The following is a 25,105-nucleotide window of genomic DNA, read 5'->3' as shown; positions in this document are numbered from 1 at the left end:
TTCCGGCACTATACTAAGTTCTTTCAGTGCAGGTACTATCTTATTCATCTTTGTATCTGAAGCGAGAAGCGCGGTACCTGTAACAAACTAGGCATTCATTCAATAAATATTTGTTGAAAGAATAAACGCAAGAAGGAAGGAAAAATCAATCAACAACTGTGCGGACAATGTCAGTGCAACGCAGACTCCGGCCATCAGAGGGCGCCGGGGCGGCTGGGCTGGTGCGCAGGCGCGCTGAGAGGGCTGGCGCCGCGGCGGTAGCGGTGGCGGTCGCGGCTGTGGCCGGGGGAAGTGAATGGTTTTACCCAGAGGGCCCTGCGCCGCCTTTCTCCGCTGGCAACGGCGCCGCTCCCCGCTCCTCCTCCCCAGCCATGGCGTTCACGTTCGCGGCCTTCTGCTACATGCTGGCGCTGCTGCTCACTGCCGCGCTCATCTTCTTCGCCATTTGGCACGTGAGTAGCTGGGGCTGGGGAAAGGAGGGCGAGGCGGCAACACAGCCTCTTTTCGCCCCGGGCCCGCGGTCCGGGCCGCCACGGCCGCCGGGGCTTTGCGCGTCGGGGATGCGGCCCGGCTGGCACGGGCCGCGCGGCGAGGGGTCTAGGGGCCGCGGGTACTGGAGGAGCCGGGGCGCGCAGTCGCTAGGTGGATGCGCCCGCGTTGTCTCGGCACAGGCCGCGCGCACCGCTACTCCTCCCCGACTGGGTGGGGCGGCCGCGGTCCAGGCGGGCGCCCGCGGTTCCGCGCTGCGTTCGCACCGACCTCTACCGGCCCGCGGCCCTGCATCCCCGGGGAGGATGTCGACGGCGCGGTGGGACGGGCGTAGTGTGAATGAAGTTTTCCGAATTTTTGTTAATATAGATTGGCTTTCTTTTAGGGTTTCCACAGAACTGTGGCCAAAATGTAACCTACTTAGGGTGAATTTCCAACTCTACTTTTCAGCACTTGTTGGGTGCTCTTCAGATCAAATCACTTTTTTTCTCTTTTTCCAGATTGTTGTTTCCTGGTGAACTTTGATGCAAGTTCAATTGATTACTTTGTTGATTGCATGTGCGCGTTTCCCCCCCAAATCATACTTTGACCGCTGGAGTTTCAACAGGCAGCTTTCCAAGCCACCCTTATATTCAGGATTGCTTGATTTAGTAGAGGCAGTTTTCATTTGATTTTGAGATGCTCAGAAACCTTAAGCTTTTCTGGGGCAGTATTTATTTCTGTTACACACATCATCATCACTATTGCAGGGCGGAAGCACAGCCTTACTGGTCCCTCTAAGGAAAAAGTCGTAAGTTCCCTGTGACATAGTTCTACAGAGATAAGAATTTCTGTTGCTTTAGCACAAAATTAAAAGCATTGAGAGCCTTCTGGAAATCATTCATTAAAAATTTATCTCATACTTGCTTCTCTTTTCCCCATATTCCAGTGCCTTCTGGAATGTTGCTTTTAATTTGAATGACCACGTTCACTCTTACGTAGATTTTAAGTCAGGTTTCATCATGCCAGTAACAAGGATTTCTATGAAACATACGGAGGGGCAGAATGATTAAACAGCAGCAGCGTCTTGTGCAAAAAAGTCTCGAAAGTGGAAGTATATCACAAATCCATTCCTTTTTGCTAAGCAGTGTGATTATGTTTACAATTATTTTAGGACCTGACTGCTTATTGTAATCAGGAATACTTATGTAGGCTATTAACTGTGTCAGAAATAACTGCTACCTCAGAATGCTTGTCAGTAGGAGCAGTAATTTGAAGAGCATCTTCAGCCCTGCTTTGATGGAAGAACAATACCTAAGATAATTTGGGATACAGACTAGCTCAACCTTAGTAGGCCTCTGATGAAAATGTGTGGTTCCATGGCCGGGTGCGGTGGCTCACTCCTGTAATCCCAGCACTTTGGGAGGCCGAGGCGGGAGGATCACGAGGTCAGGAGTTCGAGACCAGCCTGGCCAACATGGTGAAACCCCGTCTCTACTAAAAATACAAAAAAATTAGCCGGGCATGGTGGTGGGCGCCTGTAATCCCAGCTACTCGGGAGGCTGAGGTGGAGGAGAATCACTTGAACCCAGGAGGCAGAGGTTGCAGTGAGCCGCGATGGCGCCACTGCACTCCATCCTGGGCGGAGACTCCGTCTCAAAAAAAAAAAAAAAAAAAAAAAAGAAAGAAAGAAAGTGTGTGGTTCCATTCCATCTGTAGATGTAGCTTTAAGTCACTCTGCTTGATGGGTGTTCCTTTTTTCTGGGATGATGGGGATTCTTAGAGTGGTGGGGTTGGCTTTTTCACATTTTTACGTTTTGAACCAGGTTGTGTTTGGCTTAAGGAAAACCTGAACCGCACTTTCAAAAAACGGGTAATTTCAGCTTAAACAAATGCGTGTCTGGGTGAAGTAAATAATTTTAAGTCGTGTTATACAATGAAAAAAAAATTATACCGCAGATTTGTGGAGAGCTTTTATGCTTAGGGATTTCTTCATTCAGAGAATTAGTATCCTTTTGGAAACAATTCTAAATAAATAGATAGTTTTAATTTTTCTATTACCCATATAACCTTATGTTTATCATCTTAGGTAGTATCTTAGTCCATTCCTTTATAGTGTTTATAGTGTTGCTATACAGGAATACGGGAGGCTGAGTAATTTACAAAGAAAAAAGAGGTTTATTTACCTCAGGATTCTGCTGACTATAAGACTGGGCATCTGGTGAAAGTCTCAGCCTGCTTCCACTCATGGTGGGGGAGTAGTGTGTAGAGATCCCATAGTGAGAGGAAGCAAAGGAAAAAGAGGGGGAGGTGCCAGGTGCTGTTTACAAGCCAGTTCTCTTGGGTCCTAATGGCAGGAGAACTCACTTATTCCCTCCAAGATGACACCAAACCATTCATGAGGGATCTGCTCCCATGACCCAAACACCTCCCGTTAGATCCCGCCTCCAACATTGGGGATCAAATTTCAACCTGAAATTTGGAGGAGTTAAACCAAACTCTAGCAGGTAGTTGAAGTATCTTTCAGAAGACTCATTTTACAATTTTTAAATTACATTCCAAAAATCTTATTTACATTAATCACTGTATTAGAGAATGTTTTTTATGCTGATGATTATATCTGTCAATTTAGTCCTAATTCATGTCATTGATGCTCTGTGGAGAATAGAGTCGGGAGCATAGATTGTTTGAAAAATTAAAAGCTTAAAAGTCATTCCTTAAAGATGTGTATCAAATTGGAAGGTATTCTGAATTGTGTACTTGGGCATCTTTAGGGATTTATCTGTTTTATTTTTGTTATACTTCTGTGGGAAATTTTGTGGGTGTCTTTGCTCAGCCACATAGCTGCAAAAAGATTTGAAAATCATTAAGAATATTCTCAGAAGAGGTTCGAAAACCCTAGCCTATAGCACTCAAAGAGAAACCCATTCAACAACATAGTTAAAAAATCCCTGTGACTAGGCACAGTGGCTCATTCCTGTAATCCCGGCACTTTGGGAGGCCAAGGCAGGTGGATCACCTGAGCTCAGGAGTTTGAGACCAGCCTGGGCAACATGGTAAAATCCCATCTCTACAAAAACTACAAAAATTAGCCAGGCATGGTGGCATGCACCTGTAGTCCCAGCTACTCCGGAGGCTGAGGCAGGAGAATCATTTGAGCTGAGGAGGTGGAGGTTGCAGTGAGCTGAGATTGTGCCACTGCACTCCAGCCTGGGTGACAGAGTAAGACCCTGTCTCAAGAAAAAAAAAAAAAAAAAAAAAAAAATTCCCTTGAAGTCACCTGAAGAAAATGTCCAATTAAATGTCAGTTTTAAAGACAAGTTTTGTATTCTGTTAAGTTGGATCTTGTTATAGACAAGTACTTACGATTATCATCCTTGTCTTGAGCTTTATTACTAAAATGCATTGGGGTTATAGACCACGGCTGACGTCAAGTAGCAGACTAATAACGTCCATAAGTAATCAGAAATTAGTATTTTCTAATTACACATTTATGTTTTTAACATTTGTGTTAGGTGTCATTAGCCAAGGGAAATCCCCCTGGTGAGTTCTGCCTTTTTTTTTTTTAATCCCTAGTGCTATTTTTTTCACCCCCTCCTTCCAGTTAATATTTATTGAACACTTAACTATGTGCCAGGCACTATTTTATATTTTAGGCCCCGGGACATAATAGTAAATACAACAATCTTTGTTCTTTCAGAGATTACATTCTAATGTTTTATTATTTTCCTTCTATTGTTGTTTGGTTGGAGTTTTTATTAGGGCAGGTTGGTGAATTTTATAGAACTCTAGAAATTAAAAAAACCGTCTTTTTATGAATCTAAATTTTAACAGGGAAATAAACAGTCATGTTAAAAGATGGAAATATGTAACTTTACTGATTACTGATAATATTGAGCAACACTTTCACATATAAAGATACTATTCCTAACTCATTAAGGGAAGGGTAGCTTAGTTTGTGTGTCCCTGGGGTGAGTAGTGTTAGCAACTAAAATGGCTCCCCCATCAACTTGCTGCCTTTGTTTTCTTTCTTTGTCACCTGAAATGATGCCACAAAGTGGTGCAGAGTCCCTATTTTGACTCTTAATGTACATTCTAGTGACCCTTGAGGTTGAAGCCACATTCCTCCAGAGTGCGGACAAAAGCATCCTTAGAAATGTATGTGTTTGGGCACCAATGGGAACACATTGAAGAGTTCGAGTCCATCTCTAGTGTCCCACTGAGCACTGTGCCAAGGGAGGAGGAGCATGCACAGATAAATAAAAATGGTCCTTCTCCCTGAGAGTGTAGAGGGGCAGACAGACCTGTGTGTAAATACCACACTCCAGTGTGAGACAAGCCATATCGATGGCATTATAGAGTCCCATGCTGTGTGGAGATGTGGGGAAGGATGCAATTACTTCTGCCCAAAGGAGTTAGGAAAGCCTGCAGAAAGAAGTTGACCTAGGAAGGTTTGTTTTTTTTTAGGATAAAGAGGAATTTGGATAAACAGTTGAAATTATTTTTCTAGTCAGAAGATTATTTCGAGTAGAGATAAGTTGAAATAACTTGAGCAGAGGCATTGAAGAAATTGAAAATTGAAGGTATTTATTACAGTAATACCAAATTTTAGTGATACTGAGATAAGAGTGTTTTCACTTTAAATCGCATTCTGGTTCTTTTTGTCATATATGAGTTTACTGTAAATTGGTATTTGTGATCTTGGTGTACTTTTGTTCCTGTTTTATTAACTTTAATAATTATTTGAAGATGGGGCAGGTTTGTTGCTGCTTTTAATTAAAGTGAGTGGTCCTAACTGTTTTAATTTTATTTTAGATTATAGCATTTGATGAGCTGAAGACCGATTACAAGAATCCTATAGACCAGTGTAATACACTGAATCCCGTAAGTTATAATATAGGATTTATCTTTAGATTTAAAAAATATGTTTGTTTTTAACTTGATGTAATTTGAAAATGGCCAGTATTCTGAGTAGCATAATATATTTGTACTTTTTGAAGTAGGCAGAATTTAAAAAATCTTCTTTCTCCTGTCGTGCTTGACTATTCTATTATTAATCTGCCGGTGATCTTGTCAGCTGTCATACTAACATTCTTCCAATCTGCTTTTTACATTGTCGGCCAAAGACAGTTGAAAAGGTCAAAAAGATTAAAAGAGTCAAAATTGCATTAAAGGTGTGTACTGCTTTTTAGTTAAATGTTTTAATGCTATATTCATTTCATGGGGAGGGTTAGGGCATTTGTATTTGTAACGTTTTGTTCAGTGTGCTCGTTCATATGCCTGTTGAGGTTTATGATTTCATGAAATTTCATATTTTATGCAAATATATGCTTGCTGGCCCAGTCAAGTAGGGAAAGCTGTTAAATGCGTATGCGTTTTTTTATGTTATAGCCATAGGCACTTCTATGTGAAATTATTTGGTGCAGTACTTGAAAGTTGGTTAACATAAAATGACTAATAGATGGTGAGATGATTCTCGGGTTGTGACTTATTGTGAGGTAGTATGTGAGTGAAATCTTTAGTATGGACTTATCTGCCATATCTAGTTTTATCTTTGGTTTGCATATTCTGGAATAAATGAGTCATTCTTTCAGCTGATGTTTATTCAGAGCCTGTTAGGTGGATAGCTCTGTTCTGGGGGCTCTGGGATCTCGCAGCAATGCCATTCTTTGGACTTAGGGTGCCATAATTTTGTAGATAACAATTTGTATACAAATGTCTATGTGGTTATTTCTAGTGTGTATCTACTTTCTGTTTCTAAAACAGGCCTGAATTACACTGAGTTCTGAGCCATCATGAATTTAGTGATAATGTAGCTCCATTGTGCTTAGGGTTTTTGAAAAAATATATATGTATGTATTTTTAAATTTTCTTTTGAGATGGGGGTCTCTCTATATTGCCCAGACTCGTATCAAACTCCTGGGTCAAGTGATCCTCCTGCCTCAATCTCCTGGGTAGCTGGGATTACAGGCACACACCAGGGTACCCAGTTTGTTTTTTTGTATTTTTGCCTGCATTTAGGAAGATACTCCTTTAGCCTGTGTATTTGATTTTGCCTGACTGGTCAGTAATTGAAAGGTTGGTTGTTTATAAGAAAGCAGTGGGTATGTCTTCAAGAAATAAAATACAGTAATTCAGCTTTAAAAATTACTTAACGAAGGGGAGAGTTTGTGTAGATTTTAATTGTCTAGCATACTAGTGTACTAGCACTAGGTGCTAGAGGGATTTTATTTGGAAAAGCATCTAGAAAGTTAGTTTGGTACTTTGTTATTGTTTCCCAGATAAATGTGGATGGTGGAAGAGATTTCTAGTTTGTCTTTAGAGAACTGTTACAGTAAGAGTTGATGTAGGTACAATTAAAAGTATTAACTTATTAGCTGTTTCTTTGCTCTTATGAAACAAGACATAAGAAGATGAATTTGCCTTCTCTTGGAAAGCATTAAGTGTTAATTGTAAAACATCTTAACCTAAGTAGTTGAAGTTGTTACCAGGAAATGAAGAAACTGAAATTTCTCCTTTTGATAGCTGTTTATTAATAGTATTCTGTGCTGTTTGCCTTTTCATTACTTCAAATAACCAAATGATGATGAAGGTAAAAATATTTGAAATCAGATGAGGATTTTCCTGGGTGCTAGGCTCTGTGGTAAGCACTTTGCCTGAATTTTTAAATTTAATTCTCATGACAATCCTGAGGTAGGTCTATTGTTATCTCATGAATAGGAGAGTAAACTGAAGCTTTGCCAGGTTAAAGCACTTTGCCGAATGTTATACAGCTAAGATAGAGTCAGAACTTGAACTCAAGGCAGCCTAATTTTTGAAGCTCAAGTTCTTGTATTTTCCTAATGTATTGTAAATTTAGGAGGGACAGGTTTCATTTTAACAGGTAATGTGCGATTCCTGGCTTTTCTTAATGGAAAGAAATTCTCACTGAGAAGAGACATGTGCTTGGGACATCCTAATGCTGCAGGAGGTTGAAGGACATTTTTATAGCAGCACAGGTTGCCTTTTGGATAGGGTGCCAATAATTGGCTGAATAGCAGTGCATCTGACAGTTTTCCCTATTTAAATTTGTTTTGACAGTTCTGCCAAAGTATGGGGGAAGACAAATATCACTATTTTTTAAATTGTGAACTTTAACAAGAGAATATTATATTTTGCATGTTTAAATGCTATCATTTCAGCCATATTTGCTTGAGGTTTTTTTTCTGGATACTAGTTTCTGTTTGAACCTTGGTTCCTAAATTGAATAATTTTTGTGTCTCTTGGGAAATTTTGTCATTAAAGAATGCTCGGAGAGGGTTGCTTTTTAAGAGAGATGGGTAGTAAATGTTTCTGGACTCCTTTTGAGGAGAAGGGAGGGAATGGCATTGTTTCATATTAGAACTGGTAGAGTTGTAGATTATCTTTATTAACACTTTTATTAAAGTAATATTAAGAGCGGGAGGGGGTCATGCTTTCAAAATCATTCTTTCCATACTTCAGTCTGTAAGTGTAGGATAAAACCTTGCATGAGGATTTGTTTGTTAGGTATCAGTTGGCTTTTTAGGGCTGAAATAGGCTTATATTTTAAAGACAACATCTGTAATTTAAACAAGTATTATAAAAGCAACTCTAGTGGAATTCTTAATAAAATGTATATTTTTCTTGGTTTGTCCTGGTTATAGTCCTTGAGTTTCAGAGTCCTATGGCCCTTTTCTTGTTTAGAGAACTTTGATCTTAAATAGATGCTGGCTTAAATGTTACTTAGAAGTTTAGGTACATATGCAGAGTTTATCCTTTGTTATTGTATTGCTTAAGTTTGTAGAAAATATTTGGTTAGTGGTGTAGATGAGTTGTTTACGTGGATTTTTTTTTTTAAATAGTATTCATTAGAAAGTCCCCTCTACAGCTTTAAATTGGAAACAGTAATTTGGGAGTATGAGAAAATGGGCCTGAGTATGTAGTGTGATTACAATATCTACAGCCATGGTTTCCCCTCAGGAGTGATCTGATGATGATAAGTATTCATATGATTTCCATTTGGTATGAAGTAAACATTTGAGAAACTGGCTTTGTAGCTGTGACTTACAGGAGATACTTCGGCTGAAACTTGCAATGAGAGGTTTTGGTATTTTTATTTAACAAAGTCCTCAGGCTGAAATCTTTAGGATGAGAAAGATAATTTAACATAAAGCATTAACTCCTGGTCATTTTATAAAAAGCATTTTGCTCGAATTAATTTTTCTTCACTTAATATTACCTACTACCAAAAGGTTTATTTTGTTTTTGGGTTCTGAGCTTCTACTGGTCTTCTGTTGTGTCTGTAGCATTTTGTTGGCAAGCAGGAGTAAAGAAACGGAAAGGCCACCTAAGAATGAGAACTTGGGAACCTGGAAAATCTTAATTTCATGGTTAAGAACTCAGTCTTTTCCCTCCTACATTGCAGAAAGCGAATCTTTTACATTTGTGCATATTAGTGTTCTTCCCCTCACTGTGCTGAGATTATTGGCTGATTGGCTTTCCATTAAAAAATTACTTCTGTGGGAATGCAATGTGGTTTGCTAAATATTGTGTATGTAGCATTTCTGGTTTTTGTTAAAGGCTTAAAAACACTGATATGTAAAATTCTAAAGGGGAGTTTTGTTTCTGTGGAATTTTTAATATGTTGCATGTGATCTCTCATTTTTGTACTTCTATCATTGTTGAATGGTGAAAAGTATTCTAGTTGACTAGCAAATTGTTTAACAATCTGGGTGGTAACTTTATATAATTTGATCTGTTACTCTAAGAATTTGAGCTTTGAATTTTAAGTCATGTATCTTACTATGTTAGTGCAAGCTATATGCTCTGGTCAGTTTGCCTGTAATCCTACTTTTGGTAAAAAGTTAAACATGGAAATAAAACTCAGTAGCATCTGTTATTTCTGAGTCTAAGAAAACAGTGATTTTTCATTACGGCAACTTGGTTGCCACCTGCTTTCCGGATTAGTAGTTGACTTAATGCTGAGGCATTTTGATAACTGGCTTGTGTTTTCCTTCCAGCTTGTACTCCCAGAGTACCTCATCCACGCTTTCTTCTGTGTCATGTTTCTTTGTGCAGCAGAGTGGCTTACACTGGGTCTCAATATGCCCCTCTTGGCATATCATATTTGGAGGTAATATTTAGATACACTTTTAATATTTTTTTAAATTAAAACTTAAATATACTGTGGTTGATACGGTTATCTTACATGCTAGTCACCTACATAAAAATGGAAGATTAGTTGGCATTTATTTTTTTAAAAATCAAGTGGATGAACAAAAACTATTTCAATACCTCATATAGAGCTTACTTTATTTTTAAGGGAATTTTTTAAAAAAAGTGAAGTATAACTTAGTGTTGTGCACAAGTCTGAAGTATATAGCTCAATGAATTTTTACATACGTATACACCTGTTAAACCACCACCCAGATCAAGATACACAACAGTTGTAGCCTCCAGAGCATTCACTTGTGCCCCATCTTAAGTCAGTTACCCTCCACACCTCCCAAGACCACTGACCTCTATCAACTTAGATTAGCTTTGCTTGTCCTTGAACTTCAGGTAAGTCAAAATGTACAGTATGTGTCTAATTTCTTTCTGTGTTTATGACTAATTTTGGTTATTTGTAAAAGATAATATTTTATAACTTCCATAGTAATATCTGCCGTATATAGAGTTAGAAGTTTTTGTTTTAAATAGGCATGTCAAAACCTTATTGCCCTTGATTTTAGGAGACATATACTGAAGAAATATTTAGAAGTAAAGTGGTATCAGGTCTACAATGGACTCTGAAATGATTCAGAAAAAAATGTACTTGGCCGGGCGCAGTGGCTCACGCCTGTAATCCCAGCACTTTGGGAGCCCGAAGTAGGTGGATCACAAGGTCAGGAGTTCAAGACCAGCCTGGCCAAGATGGTGAAACCCTGTCTCAACTAAAAGTACAAAAATTAACCAGTAGTGGTGGCGGGCGCCTATAAACTCAGCTACTTGGGAAGCTGAGGCAGAGAATTGCTTCAGGCTGGGAGGCAGAGTTTGCAGTTAGCCAAGATCGTGTCACTGCACTCCAGCCTGGGCAACAGAGCGAGACTCTGTCTCAAAAAAAAAAAAAATTTACTCAGGGCCAGGTACAGTGGCTCATGTCTGTAATCCCAGCACTTTGAGAGTTTGAGGCAGGTGGATCACTTGAGCCCAGGAGTTGGAGAACAGACTGGGCAACGTGGCAAAACCCCCCTCTACAAAAAAATACAAAAAAAATTAGCTAAGCATGGTGGCGTGTGCCTGTAGTCCCCGCTACTTGGGAGGCTGAAGCAGAAGGATTGCTTGAGCCCAGGAATCTGAGATTGTGGTGAGCCAAGATTGCACCACTATATTGCAGCCTGGGTTACAGGGTAAGACCCTGTCTCAAAACAACAACAACAAAAAAACAAAACAAAAAACCAAAAAAACCCAGTACTCAGAATGAGAAAGAGAAGGAGAAAGCAAATATAGTAAAAATGGACATTTGGAATATCTGGGTGAAAGGTTCTTGTATCTTTTCTGTAAGTCTAAAATTATGCCAAGATAAGTAAAAACAAAACACCTATTTTCTTTTTACAGTTCTTCCTATTTTTCTTGGATTTCTGAAAAGGCAGAGACTAGAAGAAACTTGTTTAGCTATCTCATTCTGCTCATTTAGGGGCTCTACTTTTAAAATTAAGATGGTAAAAGGAAAGCATTTTACCCATAAGTAAAAGAATGCTTCCCTTTATGGACCACCTCTCGTAACAGATGTTTTAGAAGAAAGACCTGCTTTCTTATCTGAACATTTACTGCCCTTTCTGAATGCCTAATAGACTGTGTTTATTCCAGGTATATGAGTAGACCAGTGATGAGTGGCCCAGGACTCTATGACCCTACAACCATCATGAATGCAGATATTCTAGCATATTGTCAGAAGGAAGGATGGTGCAAATTAGCTTTTTATCTTCTAGCATTTTTTTACTACCTATATGGGTAAGTTGAAAAGGTAAAATGAAATATGCTTTCACTTTGCTGCTTTAAAAGTTTGCAGGCATTATGGTTTTCACACCTCAAAATCCATTCGAAGAATAACTTAGTGTCTTAAGTGTGCATGGTGCACACCAGCAAATTCGCACACATTCAGTGTGGCCCACACTGGTGCTTGTCAAGGCAGTAAACCAGCCTGCCATCAGAGGCAGAAGGTTTGGTCAGGGATGCTGCTTCATAAGTTTTCAGACACATTCAGTCAGTAAAGGATGGTCCTCATTCTCCATGGCAAAGTGATGTCATTGAAGGATAGGGATGTGTGAGTTTGCAGAAATTTCTGCTTGTCTTCAGGGTCTCTCCAGACATTATGTTTCATTTTTTCCTTATCATTCTTCATAAGTCGTGTGCTCTGCCCTTTATTTTCTGATTTGCTTGATTTGAGTGGTATGAATGAAAGAAGTAGTTCTACCTTACAGGGTGGTGCAGTTTCCGATTTTTGTTCTTTTTTTTTGAGTCGGAGTCTCTGTTGCCCAGGCTAGAGTGCAGTGGCGTGATCTCTGCTCACTGCAACCTCCGCCCCACCAGGTTCAAGCAATTCTCCTGCCTCAGCCTCCTGAGTAGCTGGGATTACAGGCGTGCACCACCACGCCCGGCTAATTTTTGTATTTTTAGTAGAGACAGAGTTTCACCATGTTGGCCAGGGGTCTTGAACTCCCGACCTCAGGTGATCCGCCCACCTTGGCCTCCCAAAGTACTGGGATTACAGGCGTGAGCCATCGCGCCCAGCCTGATTTTTTTCCTTTTATACTCTCATGGACTCATTGTTCCTCTAGGTCAGGGTGTCTCAACTTCAGCACTGTTGACGCTTCTGGGCTGTGTGGGAATTTCTGTGGGAAGCTGTCCTGTATATCATGGGACGTTTAGCAGCATCCCTGGCCTTTACCCACTAGTTGCCATTAGCACCCTCCTGCCCCCCTCATGACAACCAAAAATGTCTCTGGACATTGCCAGATGTCCTGAGGGGCAAAATTGCCCTGGTTGAGAACCACTGCTGTAGGTGTGTTGTAGGTGCAGTGAAATGACTGCTTATTAAAACTAGAAAAGGACACTGTTAAATGTAGAATTATATATTTCTTTAAGCTATGTGAATATACTTTTACAATCACTTACATAAAATACTTTCTCATTTTTTATTAATACATACTCATCTAGAGAGGACTTTCTCCTTGATTTTCAGAATATTTCCAAAAAAGCTGTAAGCTTTAAAAAAACAGCATAAGCTTCCCTTCTCTTTTTCATTACTTGAAAACTTGCTAAGATAGGCTTATATTCATATTCATATTTCTCTTCATACATAAGTTTCCGTCATAGAAAAGATGAATGGTTAGACTGAAATTTAGGAGAAAGGTATTTTTGGTATTTTTATGCCTTTAGAGGCTATTACTGTGAAAATGAGTATCCTTTAGTGCATATGCAGATATTACTCATCTGTGAAACAAAGAAGTGCTCTGAAAAGTGAAATTCTATGTGTCACTTTAATTTCCTGTTAATTTTCATTTCGTAAGTTTCCATAGCAAATGTCTGGAACGGGCTGGTGTATGATAGGCACTTCAAACATATTTGTTGAATGAAAGAAATGAAATGAATGATTGAATAAATGATAAAGTTGGAGATGTGCAGTTGTGGGAAAATATTCAGCAGGATATGGTAGCACCAGGACATTTGTTCTGTTTTAAGGTTGTCTATCAAGCTTGTTCAACTCCTTTGTATTTCTGTTTAGAGATATGTGCTTTTTGAATCATGCCCCTATGCCGTTCCCATATCACTCTATGTAGAATTGCCCTTGGCAGTTCTTAAACCTAAATCAAAAGGTCATTGCCTTTTATTTTACTGTTTTCCCCCCTTTTCTTTTTTAACCGCTTCCTAAAAGTTGCTATTGCTTAGATCCTTTCTGTAATGGGAAAGATCCTTGATTGATCATTCCTTTCTATACAATGGGGATACACATGGTACCTGCCTTCTAGGACTGCTTGGAGGATTAAGCAAGGTAATGTATATAAAAGACCTAACAGGGCCTGGCGTTAAGTGAGCCCTCCAGAGATACTCATTCTATTATTAGACACGACTCCAGAGTGTGTAATGTTTGGATGGCTTCTCTAAGCTCTGATCCGCCATTAAGCTTTCAGCTGTGCCGTTCTACTTGCTAAAATTGGAAGGGAATAGGGGACAACTACAGCATATGCACTGAGCCAAGTCCTATGTTAGGCAAAAGTCCATAAATGCAAATTAAAATCACTGTGAACTTGTCATTAGTCTTGTCATTTTCTGTGATACTAGTTTGCTATATAAAGCATACTCTCTCATGCTCTGAGTTTTTTTTTTAATAATTAGTAATGTTCAAATTAACATCTTTTTTCTTCTTTTCAGCATGATCTATGTTTTGGTGAGCTCTTAGAACAACACACAGAAGAATTGGTCCAGTTAAGTGCATGCAAAAAGCCACCAAATGAAGGGATTCTATCCAGCAAGATCCTGTCCAAGAGTAGCCTGTGGAATCTGATCAGTTACTTTAAAAAATGACTCCTTATTTTTTAAATGTTTCCACATTTTTGCTTGTGGAAAGACTGTTTTCATATGTTATACTCGGATAAAGATTTTAAATGGTATTACGTATAAATTAATATAAAATGATTACCTCTGGTGTTGACAGGTTTGAACTTGCACTTCTTAAGGAACAGCCATAATCCTCTGAATGATGCATTAATTACTGACTGTCCTAGTACATTGGAAGCTTTTGTTTATAGGAACTTGTAGGGCTCATTTTGGTTTCATTGAAACAGTATCTAATTATAAATTAGCTGTAGATATCAGGTGCTTCTGATGAAGTGAAAATGTATATCTGACTAGTGGGAAACTTCATGGGTTTCCTCATCTGTCATGTAGATGATTATATATGGATACATTTACAAAAATAAAAAGCGGGAATTTTCCCTTCGCTTGAATATTATCCCTGTATATTGCATGAATGAGAGATTTCCCATATTTCCATCAGAGTAATAAATATACTTGCTTTAATTCTTAAGCATAAGTAAACATGATATAAAAATATATGCTGAATTACTTGTGAAGAATGCATTTAAAGCTATTTTAAATGTGTTTTTATTTGTAAGACATTACTTATTAAGAAATTGGTTATTATGCTTACTGTTCTAATCTGGTGGTAAAGGTATTCTTAAGAATTTGCAGGTACTACAGATTTTCAAAACTGAATGAGAGAAAATTGTATAACCATCCTGCTGTTCCTTTAGTGCAATACAATAAAACTCTGAAATTAAGACTCACTTTCAGTGCATTGTTTGAGATTAAAAATAGTATTTCTTAAACTTGCTTAATCCATGTTAAAGACATGTTGCTGTCATTTTTAAAAAGTGACGTACTACATTATGGTTTTTCTGAAAAATACCATGCCTAGATCTAAAAAGGAAAATTTTTAAATGCCGAGCACATTAACCTCTTTTGTCATTTGACAGGATTCATAAACGTGGATGGCATAGCATCATCATTTCTCTTACCAATTAAGAAAAATTATGGTGGCACTTAAAATATTTTACTTTGATTTTTCTTTTTTGGAACAGTCAGTTTTAAGGTAAAATGGCTTGTAAATTTGAGTTTTTGCTGCTGCTTGTAAGGCAGGTAAATTATGGCTTGCATGTTTTCATAAGCATAAATAAATCTTGTGCTTTATTTGGGATGAGGAAGTTAAGGCAGTTGAAAATAAAATAAGTGGTTCGGAAGTTTCTTGAGAAGAGGATCAAAAGAAAGAGAACCAATATATAGAAATTTCACATGATCAAGGAAGTTTATGGATGCGTTTGTGGAAATCTTACTCTATGAACTTGTTGGATTAGATGCTGTTTTATTCTCTACTAAGTGAAAAGTGCTTTATTTCAGTGCTTTCCCATGGTTGGGAGAGAGTAGCTGTTAACTATTCTGGGTAATGGGGGTGAGTATGTTGAGGAAGAGATTTAGAACCAGAAGAGTGAAGAGACTCAAACTGTTCCATAACAAGGAAAGCTTTAAAGACCTTGTATTTTACAGTCTGGAGAACTAGAGGGATCTGACTCTTGGTCAGTTCATGTAACAAATTATTTATTGAGTACTTGCTGGGCGCTCAAGATTGATGCTTTGAGCACAGGCAGTCATTCAGTTTCCAGTCCACCTGATTACATCAGCATGCACTTAGTTTTCTTTCTTGTTCACAAGGACTTTTGATCATGCAAGACCTGGCCAAGTCTTCTATAATCCAGATGGGTTTCCTGGGGCTGTTACTTGAGTATTCCTGTCAAAATATTTTCGTGAACCCTGCCTCTCTTAGCAAACACTACTTCATAAGTGTTAACAAACATCCTTTTAATAATCTATTCCAGAATATTTTCCAGGAGTAAGTTTACTGGTTGGGATTTGTGGAAGCCATTTTCTCATGTTTCCCAAATAAGGTATGTAGTCTTCAGCTGATTCCTCAAAGATGATTGACAGGGAGTTTCACCCATCTTTGTGGTAGTTTGTTAGTTCCTAGGCATGTAAGTGATTAAAAGATTGAGTACCTCCTCTCCTAATATCTACCCACTTTTACCATGTCAGTGTTTTATGAATTAGATCACTTACCAAGAGAAAGCAGAAACGAAATACTTGAATCTGACAATATCCGACTGGCTCTTTTCATTGCTCTGGATTTATTTTCCACATCAATCTCTTTGGGGTGGCCCTAGCCTATTATTCCTGTGGGTTCAGCTGAGGCATGGTTAGCCTGGGTTTATAATTCAGTTTACCTTAAACATTTCCTGTGCAGCAACAGCTGTTCATTTAGGTACTCTTTTTTTTTCTCCTTATTACAGTTACTTTTGGTATTATGTGCTTTATCTTTAAAAGCTTTCTAGCTCTAGGAAATTGTTTTCCCCATTTGTGTCTATTTTATTGCATCTTGTGTAACACTCTGGTTATATCTATACCAACAACTTTTTGTTGCTATGGATACCACAGATTGTCCTGAATTAAAACCCTAACATAATAAATGTCTGTTTAGCCGTTACTTTACTGAGTAATAATACTATATCGTGGCAGTATGGCCCTTTAATACTAAGGAGGTATGGTGTAGGAATTATTTGAACACTCATATCCAAATGTTATTAATGATGTTTGACACTTTTCTCAATGCTTAATGATATTCCTCACTCCTCATTCCAGGGTAGAGGAGGGTTTGGTCCCAGGCTATGGACAAACTGCTAATTTGTTTGAAGTTTGAATTATTTTTCATGGGAAAGGGAAGTGATAGGAAATGACCAAGACCATCCACTTTTGACTTGAGTATGGATCGAGTATAAGTAATAGTTTCCTAGCCTCACTGATTGTACCATGAACTGACAGACCTACCAGTCAAGTTCATGTACCCAGATAATGGTCTCTCACATGGCAACAAAGTACACAGCAGTTGGCAGTATGTGTCTCTTTTAAAGCCAGTTCAGTGTTTTCACCTTGACGACCACTCCTGCAAACAGTTCTCATAGAGCTCTTCTCTGCTCACCAAATCAATATATTTTGAAGCTATGTCAAATATTTACATAGAAAGGAAATAAAGTTGTATGTGCTTTGAAACCAGCAAAATACTTTCCTTTGTACAACACCTCTTTTCCTTCTATGTTTATGAATAGAGTTCGTGGAATATTGCCATAGTGCAAATAATGACATCTGTGTATCACTTATACCCTGTAGGGGTGAGCTTTCACCTTAGGTGTGGTTATATCCTAGCAGTGTATCAAGCCCACTCAAATAATGATCTATATTTAAAAGTATGTGTCTAGTTTACTTATTTATGTCATTTAACATCCATAAATGTACATTTAACATCCATAAATGTCATTTAACATCCATAAATGTACATCTCTCAGTTGTATATCATGATTGTAAATCAGAAATTTTGATGGCAAGAATATTCTAAAACAACATTCTTTAGGGGAAAGAAAAACATGGATACCTTATCTAGCATTGCTCATAAAAGTACTCATGTTCATCCTTTTTGGAAACTATTAATCATGCTAGCCTTAGATCATTTTAAGCTCCTTTGCTCAAACCAATCATTGATCTGCAGTATGACCAGCAGCTAGTAAGTCTGTGGTGCTACCAGTATAGCTTGGAAGATGGTTCTGAATTAATACCTCAGAATGATATCAAAAGTAAAAGAGTGGTTCTATTGCTAAATATATTGACTAACTTTCTTAACAACAATTTTACTTTGAAATTTAAAGTTCTAAAGCTAAATGTCTAAAAGAAGTAACTGCAGCTTGTTCTGCTGATTTTGGAAAATAGTATTAACCATGTAAGATCTTTGGGGTTGGAGTGAAGGTCTTATCTGCATTAATTTTGTTAATGCACATTGTAGAAGATGTGGAGAACATCTTGACATGCGTAAGGATTGCATCTCATAATTTTATTGTGTAGTGCTTTTTCTAAATATTTACATTTCTTTGGTTCCCATGTTCATGTATTCTGGAGAAGTAAAATTTCTTGATTACTAGGCAGACCCTAAAACTACTAAGAGAAACATAACATGTAGTTAGCTGTCTGCTCATGGTTTGTTAAAATCTAAGCTAACCTTAATGGTGCTGTATCCGCCGTCCACAGAAAACGCCCTTAAGTAGCCCTACTTTACTCCTTAGAGCTTATTTTGCTTTTGTATTTAATAAAAGCTATCTTAAATGTTTCCTTGTGTAGTTTATGCATAATGGTTGAGTCTGTGTGTTAATTCAATTTCAAATGCCACTAGTTTGTGAATGACCAGGACTCTGATTCTCTCTCCGCCCTCTTTCCTCATTGTTTTGGGGAATATCACACAGGTTAGGTAGAGAAAATACTTTTCCCTGGAATGCTGGAGTGTTTAACTGGACAATTATATTTTAGTAATTGACATCTCATGTTTGTTATAGAATAGTTGATGTTTTCCCGTATACTTAATATTAAAGTAGTTTAGTCGAGCATTTTTAAAAATTTTTAAATTTTTTTTTGAGACAGGGTCTCACTGTCTTCCAGGCTGGAGTGCATTGGTGTTATCATGGCTCACTGTAGCCTCTACCTCCCTGGGCTCAAGTGATCCTCCAACCTTAGCCTCCCAAGTAGCTGGGACCACAGATGCATGCCACCACACCTGGTTAATTTTTGTATTTTTAGTAGAGACAGGGTTTCATCATGTTGCCTAGGCTGGTCTCGAACTCCTGAGATCAAGCGATTTGCCTGCCTTAGCCTCCCATAAGTGCTGGGATTACAGGCATGAGCCACTGCGCCTGGCCTACTGAAGCTTTTTAAATGTAGAGGCTTAAATAGCACTTGCCGTGGGAATTGAGAGATGCAAATACTTGCAAAATTCAGTTGATTATTAAAGTATTTGATTAATCCATGCCAATATTTTCTCTCAATTTTCTAAGTATTCATGAATAAGTTATGTATTTATGTTGAGAGAATGATAATATATATGCTTCTCAACTTGCAATGGAATTATCTCCGGACATCATAAGTTGAAAATGTAAGTTGCAAATGCATTTAATGCACCTAACCTACCAAGCATCATAGCTTAGCCAACCTTAAACGTACTGAATACATATTTCTGAAACCTACTGAAACCACTGACTGTTAAAACAAGTGTGTTTGTTTGACACATTGTGTGTGATCCTTGTCTACAGCCCAAATGACTGTTTTGGGTAACTCAAAGTTGAATTTAAAGATGAAAAAAGATAGGTTTCATAGTATAGGGGGAAGTGAAAGAGTGAGAGAGTTGGAAATTGTTAATCTGTAGCTAAATTCTTTATGAAACAAATGTGAAAGGATTAAGCTCATTCCGTGTAGTTCCTAGGGCGGAAAAAAGGTGGAGCAGCTGTCTGAACCAGTGAATTCCTCGTCTCTGAAAATGTTCCAGCACATAGTGAATAAAGACCCATGGGGCTGATCCAGTACTGGGAGGGGGCGAGTGGAAGACTCACAGGATCCTTTTCAATTCCGGAGGTCTATGAAGTAAAAAGCGGAAGAAGTTTTGGGAGGAATAGAGAGGGAGGGGGACATCATTTAAAAGTAAGTTTGGGCACTCATACCAATTCTCATACTTACTACTTTGTCACATGCTACCCAGTGGTTACAAACAGTAAAATGAAGTAAAAGTGCAGTACTAAGTATTAAAAATAGGCATTCAAATATTTTTCCAAATGCATGTTTTCAGCATTACCTCCAGGTAAAATATACCAGAACAACCAATTCATTTCTAAAAGGAAAATTGCATACCAATTTTCCTATCCCAATTTTCCTATTCCTATAAGAAATGAAAGAGACACAACGAGTTTTGTCAATAAAACTTTAGGAATATCTGCACATGTACATTTACATTCAAGTTGATAACACTGGTGGTTTCATTTCAATACAAATTATGCTAGAGAACTGACATTTCAGACATGGTCATATATATGCTATTTGAATTCCTTTATCTTGATACAGATCTTGATTGTGAATCTTTTGATGATAGATGTGCAGCTAATTTGTCCCGAAACTCATGAAGATAATTGTATTGCTGAAAAAAGTAAAGATACATTGGAATACACTGTAGAAAACTAGTTATCAGTGTGGGCACAATATTAGCAGGTATCGGGAATAAAAAAAAAATACTTGCTAAGCACAATTCTACATCTTTTTGGGTAAGGAAGCATTTGCATCATGGGGAAGTTTTATCTTTTAGTAAAGCCATATAGTGTGAAAAACTATTGTTCTACAAGTCTCAAAATCAGAAGGTGAAATGAAATGTAGATGGATATGTTTTAAGTCTAAAATCCTTTCTTTACTTACACGACCAAATAAGATTAAAACAGTACATAATGGCATTATTTTTGCTAACATTTTTCCCCCCTGGTAAGAAGGACAGAGCACTTTCTGTAGCAAGTAACTGGTATATTTAACAAAATCCATTTCTCAATTTATAGAAGCCCTAGTCTTCTGCTTTTTTGTGATGACATAATGCACTAGGGATAATTTTCATAGACAATATTTTTTAAAAACAAACTGTATTGCTAATCTCAGCAGATAAGCAAAATAAAAGCTTTAAATAATTTATTTGGAGTTTTAATAGCCTCCCAAAAGATATTCTTACTCTGCCAATCATCTCATTTCATATCCTTATTGAGATGTGGAAACTGCATTGCTAACACCAGCAAGCCTGTTTGCCACAGAATGCTGAGGTGATAAACTGAGTCTGTAGTAATATGGACTTAATTATCTGCAATGTTAAAGATGTAAAACATATGGATATTCATATATACATCTGGCCATGGCCATGTATTTTGTTTTCAAGAGAAGAGAGGTGAACTTTTTGGATTTGAAGCATCATTTGTTTTTTTTTTTTTTGAGACAGGGTCTCACTTTGTCGCCCAGGCTGGAGTGCAGTGGTGTGATCTCGGTTCACTGCAACCTCTGCCTCCCAGGTTCAAGTGATTCTTGTGCCTCAGGCTCCCAAGTAGCTGGGACTACAGGCACACACAACCACCCTGGCTAATTTTTGTATTTTTAGTAGGGACAAGGTTTCGTTATGTTGGCCAGGCTGGTCTCCAACTCCTGGCCTTAAGTGATCCACCCAGCTCAGCCTCCCAAAGTGCTAGGATATGGGCATGAGCCGCCGCGCCTGGCCGCATCGTTTGATTTTAACATAGAGTTGTCTGTTTCAGACCTGTACAGTGGAGTGGATCCTGTATGGATTGTCCCGTTAATGACCTTATTTAAGCCCTAAGAATCAGGTTGCTTGGTGAATTTATCAGTAATTATGATAATTCACTGTTAATGACACTGGATTAGACCTCCAACCCTGGGAAGATGGGCTCTCAAGTCTAGGGAGCTGCCTAACGGCCAGGATTCTTTGGTGCCCACTCCTCTGATGAGCGGATTCTAATGCTGAGAGGGCACACTGCTGAAAAGAAGGCACATTAGCTTTACAGATCTACAAAATGAAGTGACATCTGCAGAATCTTTTCAGTAACATGATTAATGCAACATCCTTGGCATTGCTAGTGCAGTGTTTTGAAGTGTTAGGGGAATGTACATGTGGAAGATGTCCCCAGTTATCTACGGCAAAGGATAATTAGCACTGCTTTCCATTTTTTGTATTATAGTCATTCATCTGTCTTTATTAAATGTTTTGGTGATATAACAGGATCTTCCATAGATTTTTTTTGGCCAAGAATCTACCCAAGAACGTACCAAGTTTGTATTAACAATAACCATCTCATTGTCCTAGGTGAGAGGATCCATTCCCAAAACGGACTGGGGCAAAAACTGAGAAGTAGGTAGATCCTGGAAAAGTAAACCAGGAAGTTCAAATTTTCATTATCTTGTTTGAAATCCTGTGTGCTTTTTTAGACTACCTGGATTATATTTACTTGTAAATTTTTAAAAACTAAAAGCATAAGCAAGTGGTATTTGAATAACAGAGTGCTTTGGATTTTCATTTCACTGCCCTTTTGGATTTTCATATGTAACCTTTTGGTTACACATGAATCTGTATTTGTAACAACGACCCCAACCACAACCAAGCAAGCACCGCCCACCTCCTCACCTTGATGGTCTGTATTGCCCCGGATCCTCTTAGGTCTCGCAGGCTGTCTATGGCTTGCTCTGGTGATATTGTGTCAGACAGGTATAGTAGGAGACAAGCAGCTACTAATGGAACATGACAGAAAAATAATATGTTATTAAATAACTAGTGACAGGGTACAGCATTTTATATTTAATAAGACTTCTGTTGATACAGAAGACTGGTGTAATTGTTCCAAATGAATTAAAAGACTGAGACTTTTAGTGTGTGTTTTTGACAGTTAAATTATGATCTTAAATGACAGTATGGTTGAATTAGAGTTTAACACTGGCTTCATTCTTTCATCCATTTAAAGTGTTCATCCATTCAGTGATTTAGTATATTTACAGATATGTGCAACCATCACCACAGTCAATTTTAAAGCACTTCATCACCTCAGAAAGAAGTGTACCCTTTTGCTGTCATCCTCTATTCCCCATCAACCCCTGCCATAGGCAACCACTAGTGTACTTTGTCTCTGTAGATCTGCCTATTCTGAGCAATCACATAAACGGAAACATACAATATTTTTTTGTGTGTGTCTGACTTCTCTTAGCATAATGTGTTCAGGGTTCATACATATTGTAGCATATGTCTGTATTTAATTCCTTTTTATGATCAAATAATATTCCATTGTATGGATATGCCACATTGTGTTTATCCGTTCGTCAACTGATGGACATTTAGGCTGTTTCCATTTTTTGGCTATTATGATTAATGCTGCTATAAACATTTGTATACAAGTCTTTGGGTATATACTTTGGAGTGAAATTGCTGGGTCATATGTTAATGTTTACTTGTTTGAAGAACTACTGCTAGACTATTTTCCAAAGCCGCTGCACCATTTTACATTCCCACCAACAGTGTATGAGGGTTCGAATTTCTCTACATCCTTGCCAATACTTGTTATTTTTCATGTTTTTATAATACCCTTCCTAATTGGTGTCAAGTGGTATCCACTGTGGTTCTGATTTGCATTTCCTGATGACTGATGATGTTGAGCATCTTCTCATGTGCTTACTGACTATATGTGTATCTTGCATGTAGAAAGGTTTATTTGGATACTTTGCCCATTTTTCAGTTATGTTGTTTGTTTATTATTATTATTTTTTCTTTTGAGAGAGACAATCTCACTTTGTCATCTAGGCTGGAGTGCAGTGGTGTAAACTCGGTTCACTGGTGCCTTGACCTCCTGGGCCCAGGCAGTCCTCCAGCCTCAGTCCCACAAGGAGCTGGGACTACAGGCATGCACCACTATGCCTGGCTAATTTTTGTATTTCTTGTAGAGATGGGGTTTCACCATGTTGCTCATGCTGTTCTCAAACTCCTAAACTCAGGTGATCTTTCTGCCTTGGCCTCCCAAAGTGCTGAGATTACAGGCATGAGCCACGACGCCCGGCCTATCTTTATTACTGAGTTGTAAGAGTTCTTTTTATATTCTGGATACAAATCCCTTATCAAATATATAGATTGCAAATATTTTTTCCCATTCTATGGGTAGTCTTGTCATTTTGATAGTATTCTTTGAAACACAAAAGCTTTCAATTTTGATATCATCCAACACTAAAAAAATAACTACTACTCCAGTGTGGCATTTCACGAACTCTTTTTTGTTTTCCTTAGTACATTAAAAAAATTTTTAAATTAACATATAGTAATTAACTTTGGTATTCATAAATAGTTACCCATGGAAACTATTTGGAAGTTACTCTATTATAACACCTCCACAGGAAGAACATCAAAAAATGTTAAAAAATAAGAATGCAGGTGTTAAGACTTGTAAATGATGTTTTGCCAGAATCCTCCAGAACAATGCTGAAAATACCTCCCACTCCCACCCAAGCTTTCCAGGGAACACCATGTTTAGGGCCTTAAGCAATCCTTTGAGTCTTAGCAAACTTATATTTTGCTTGGTTCCATTTTAATACAAAATGAACATATGGTCTGGAAACAGAAGTTTGTCTATTTGGCGGTTAAAAAAATAATAGAAATATATTTCTTACCAAGACAAGATCTCCCAAGTCCTCCATAGCAGCTGAAAGGGAAATACAGTTTTGAAGTTTGTACATTTCATTCCATCCCTAGTTACAACTAAAGACTTGCTCTTTCTGCCTTCTATTTACAACTCTAATGCCTAGCACAGTGCCTTGCACACGAAGATTAATAAATATTTTTGATTTAATCAACTGAGAGCAAGGTGTGCTTATTTCTTTGTTGGGAGGAATTCTGAACACCTCTAAGCATCAAGATAGGCGGAGTCTTCTTATTGACCTCTTTAGGTTCCAAGATCCACATCTGAGAAATGGAGCATGTTACCAATAGATAGAAATCAGACTTTTACCAACTGTCACTTTGATTATTCCTCTGTCTAAACAAAATCTGAGTGGTTACTGGACAAATGCCATGTAGATAATAACCGTTCATGTATCTAAAGGAGTCCAGAGATAGGGTATCACCGAAGTCTGGAGCATGGGCTCTGGAGCACCACTGCCTGGGCTTCAGTCCTGGCTCTGCCACTTATTAGATGTGTAAAGCTAAGCAAGTTATTTAATCTCTCTGGGACTCAGCCTTTTCACCTTTAAAATGGTGATAGCAATAGTATGTACATCAGAGTGAGGATTAAATGAGGCTCACAAATGAGTGAGCATTTGCCAAGGACTTAGAACACAGCTTTGTGCAGAGTAAGAAGTAAATGAGCATTAGCTGCTGTTATCTAGCACTGTAAAGAAATTAGCAGTTTTGTATAACTGGATTTTCCAGAAAAATGGAGATTAATCCTCAGTAGCAAAACTATTCATTTAAGTCATTTTCAAAGATCCTAAAAAATGTATTACATGCTTCCTAATGTACTTAGAGGGTATACTGAGCCTAATTTAGTGTGGATGACTTATCGTTATGGACATCAATTACTGAATTGTATTGCAGGTAAAGCTGTAGATATATATTTTGCTTTAGGATGTGAAATAGAGGACTGAATAGGTACTGACCCCTAGTCTTACT

General features: G+C 38.1%; 2 protein-coding genes across 3 annotated transcripts in view; one reads left to right on the top strand and one right to left on the bottom strand.

Annotated features, from left to right (window-relative positions):
- CNIH1 (cornichon family member 1) lies at nt 1–18,211 on the top strand. Its single transcript, XM_003831697.5, has 5 exons — nt 1–452; nt 5,284–5,352; nt 9,489–9,601; nt 11,317–11,460; nt 13,882–18,211. Exons 1-5 carry the CDS (start codon nt 168–170, stop codon nt 13,907–13,909), a joined length of 639 nt encoding a protein of 212 aa, XP_003831745.2. The 5' UTR covers nt 1–167; the 3' UTR covers nt 13,910–18,211.
- CDKN3 (cyclin dependent kinase inhibitor 3) overlaps nt 17,398–25,105 on the bottom strand; it is a 26,907-nt gene continuing 19,199 nt past the window's right edge. The window contains exons 6-8 of one of the 2 annotated variants that reach the window (XM_003831698.6): nt 24,109–24,140; nt 22,088–22,191; nt 17,398–20,059 (exon numbers count right to left, since the gene is read on the bottom strand). In XM_003831698.6, the coding sequence (XP_003831746.1) occupies nt 19,973–20,059; nt 22,088–22,191; nt 24,109–24,140 (223 nt within the window). In that variant the 3' untranslated portion in view covers nt 17,398–19,972. The other variant, XM_063596212.1, reaches the window with a different exon arrangement.

The sequence above is a fragment of the Pan paniscus genome, chromosome 15, assembly GCF_029289425.2.
Source record: "Pan paniscus chromosome 15, NHGRI_mPanPan1-v2.0_pri, whole genome shotgun sequence".
NCBI lineage: Eukaryota > Metazoa > Chordata > Mammalia > Primates > Hominidae > Pan > Pan paniscus.
The sequence above is the reverse complement of the archived record's forward strand: the minus strand, read 5'-3'. Positions and strand labels throughout refer to the sequence as shown.

What these genes read in the sequence shown, in the direction of transcription:
- CNIH1 (XM_003831697.5), top strand. Translation starts at nt 168, where the DNA reads ATGTCAGTGCAACGCAGACTCCGGCCATCAGAGGGCGCCGGGGCGGCT. An exon ending in TCTTCTTCGCCATTTGGCAC is followed by an intron (nt 453 to 5,283) that starts GTGAGTAGCTGG and finishes ATTTTATTTTAG; the next exon opens with ATTATAGCATTTGATGAGCT. An exon ending in TTTTTTTACTACCTATATGG is followed by an intron (nt 11,461 to 13,881) that starts GTAAGTTGAAAA and finishes TCTTCTTTTCAG; the next exon opens with CATGATCTATGTTTTGGTGA.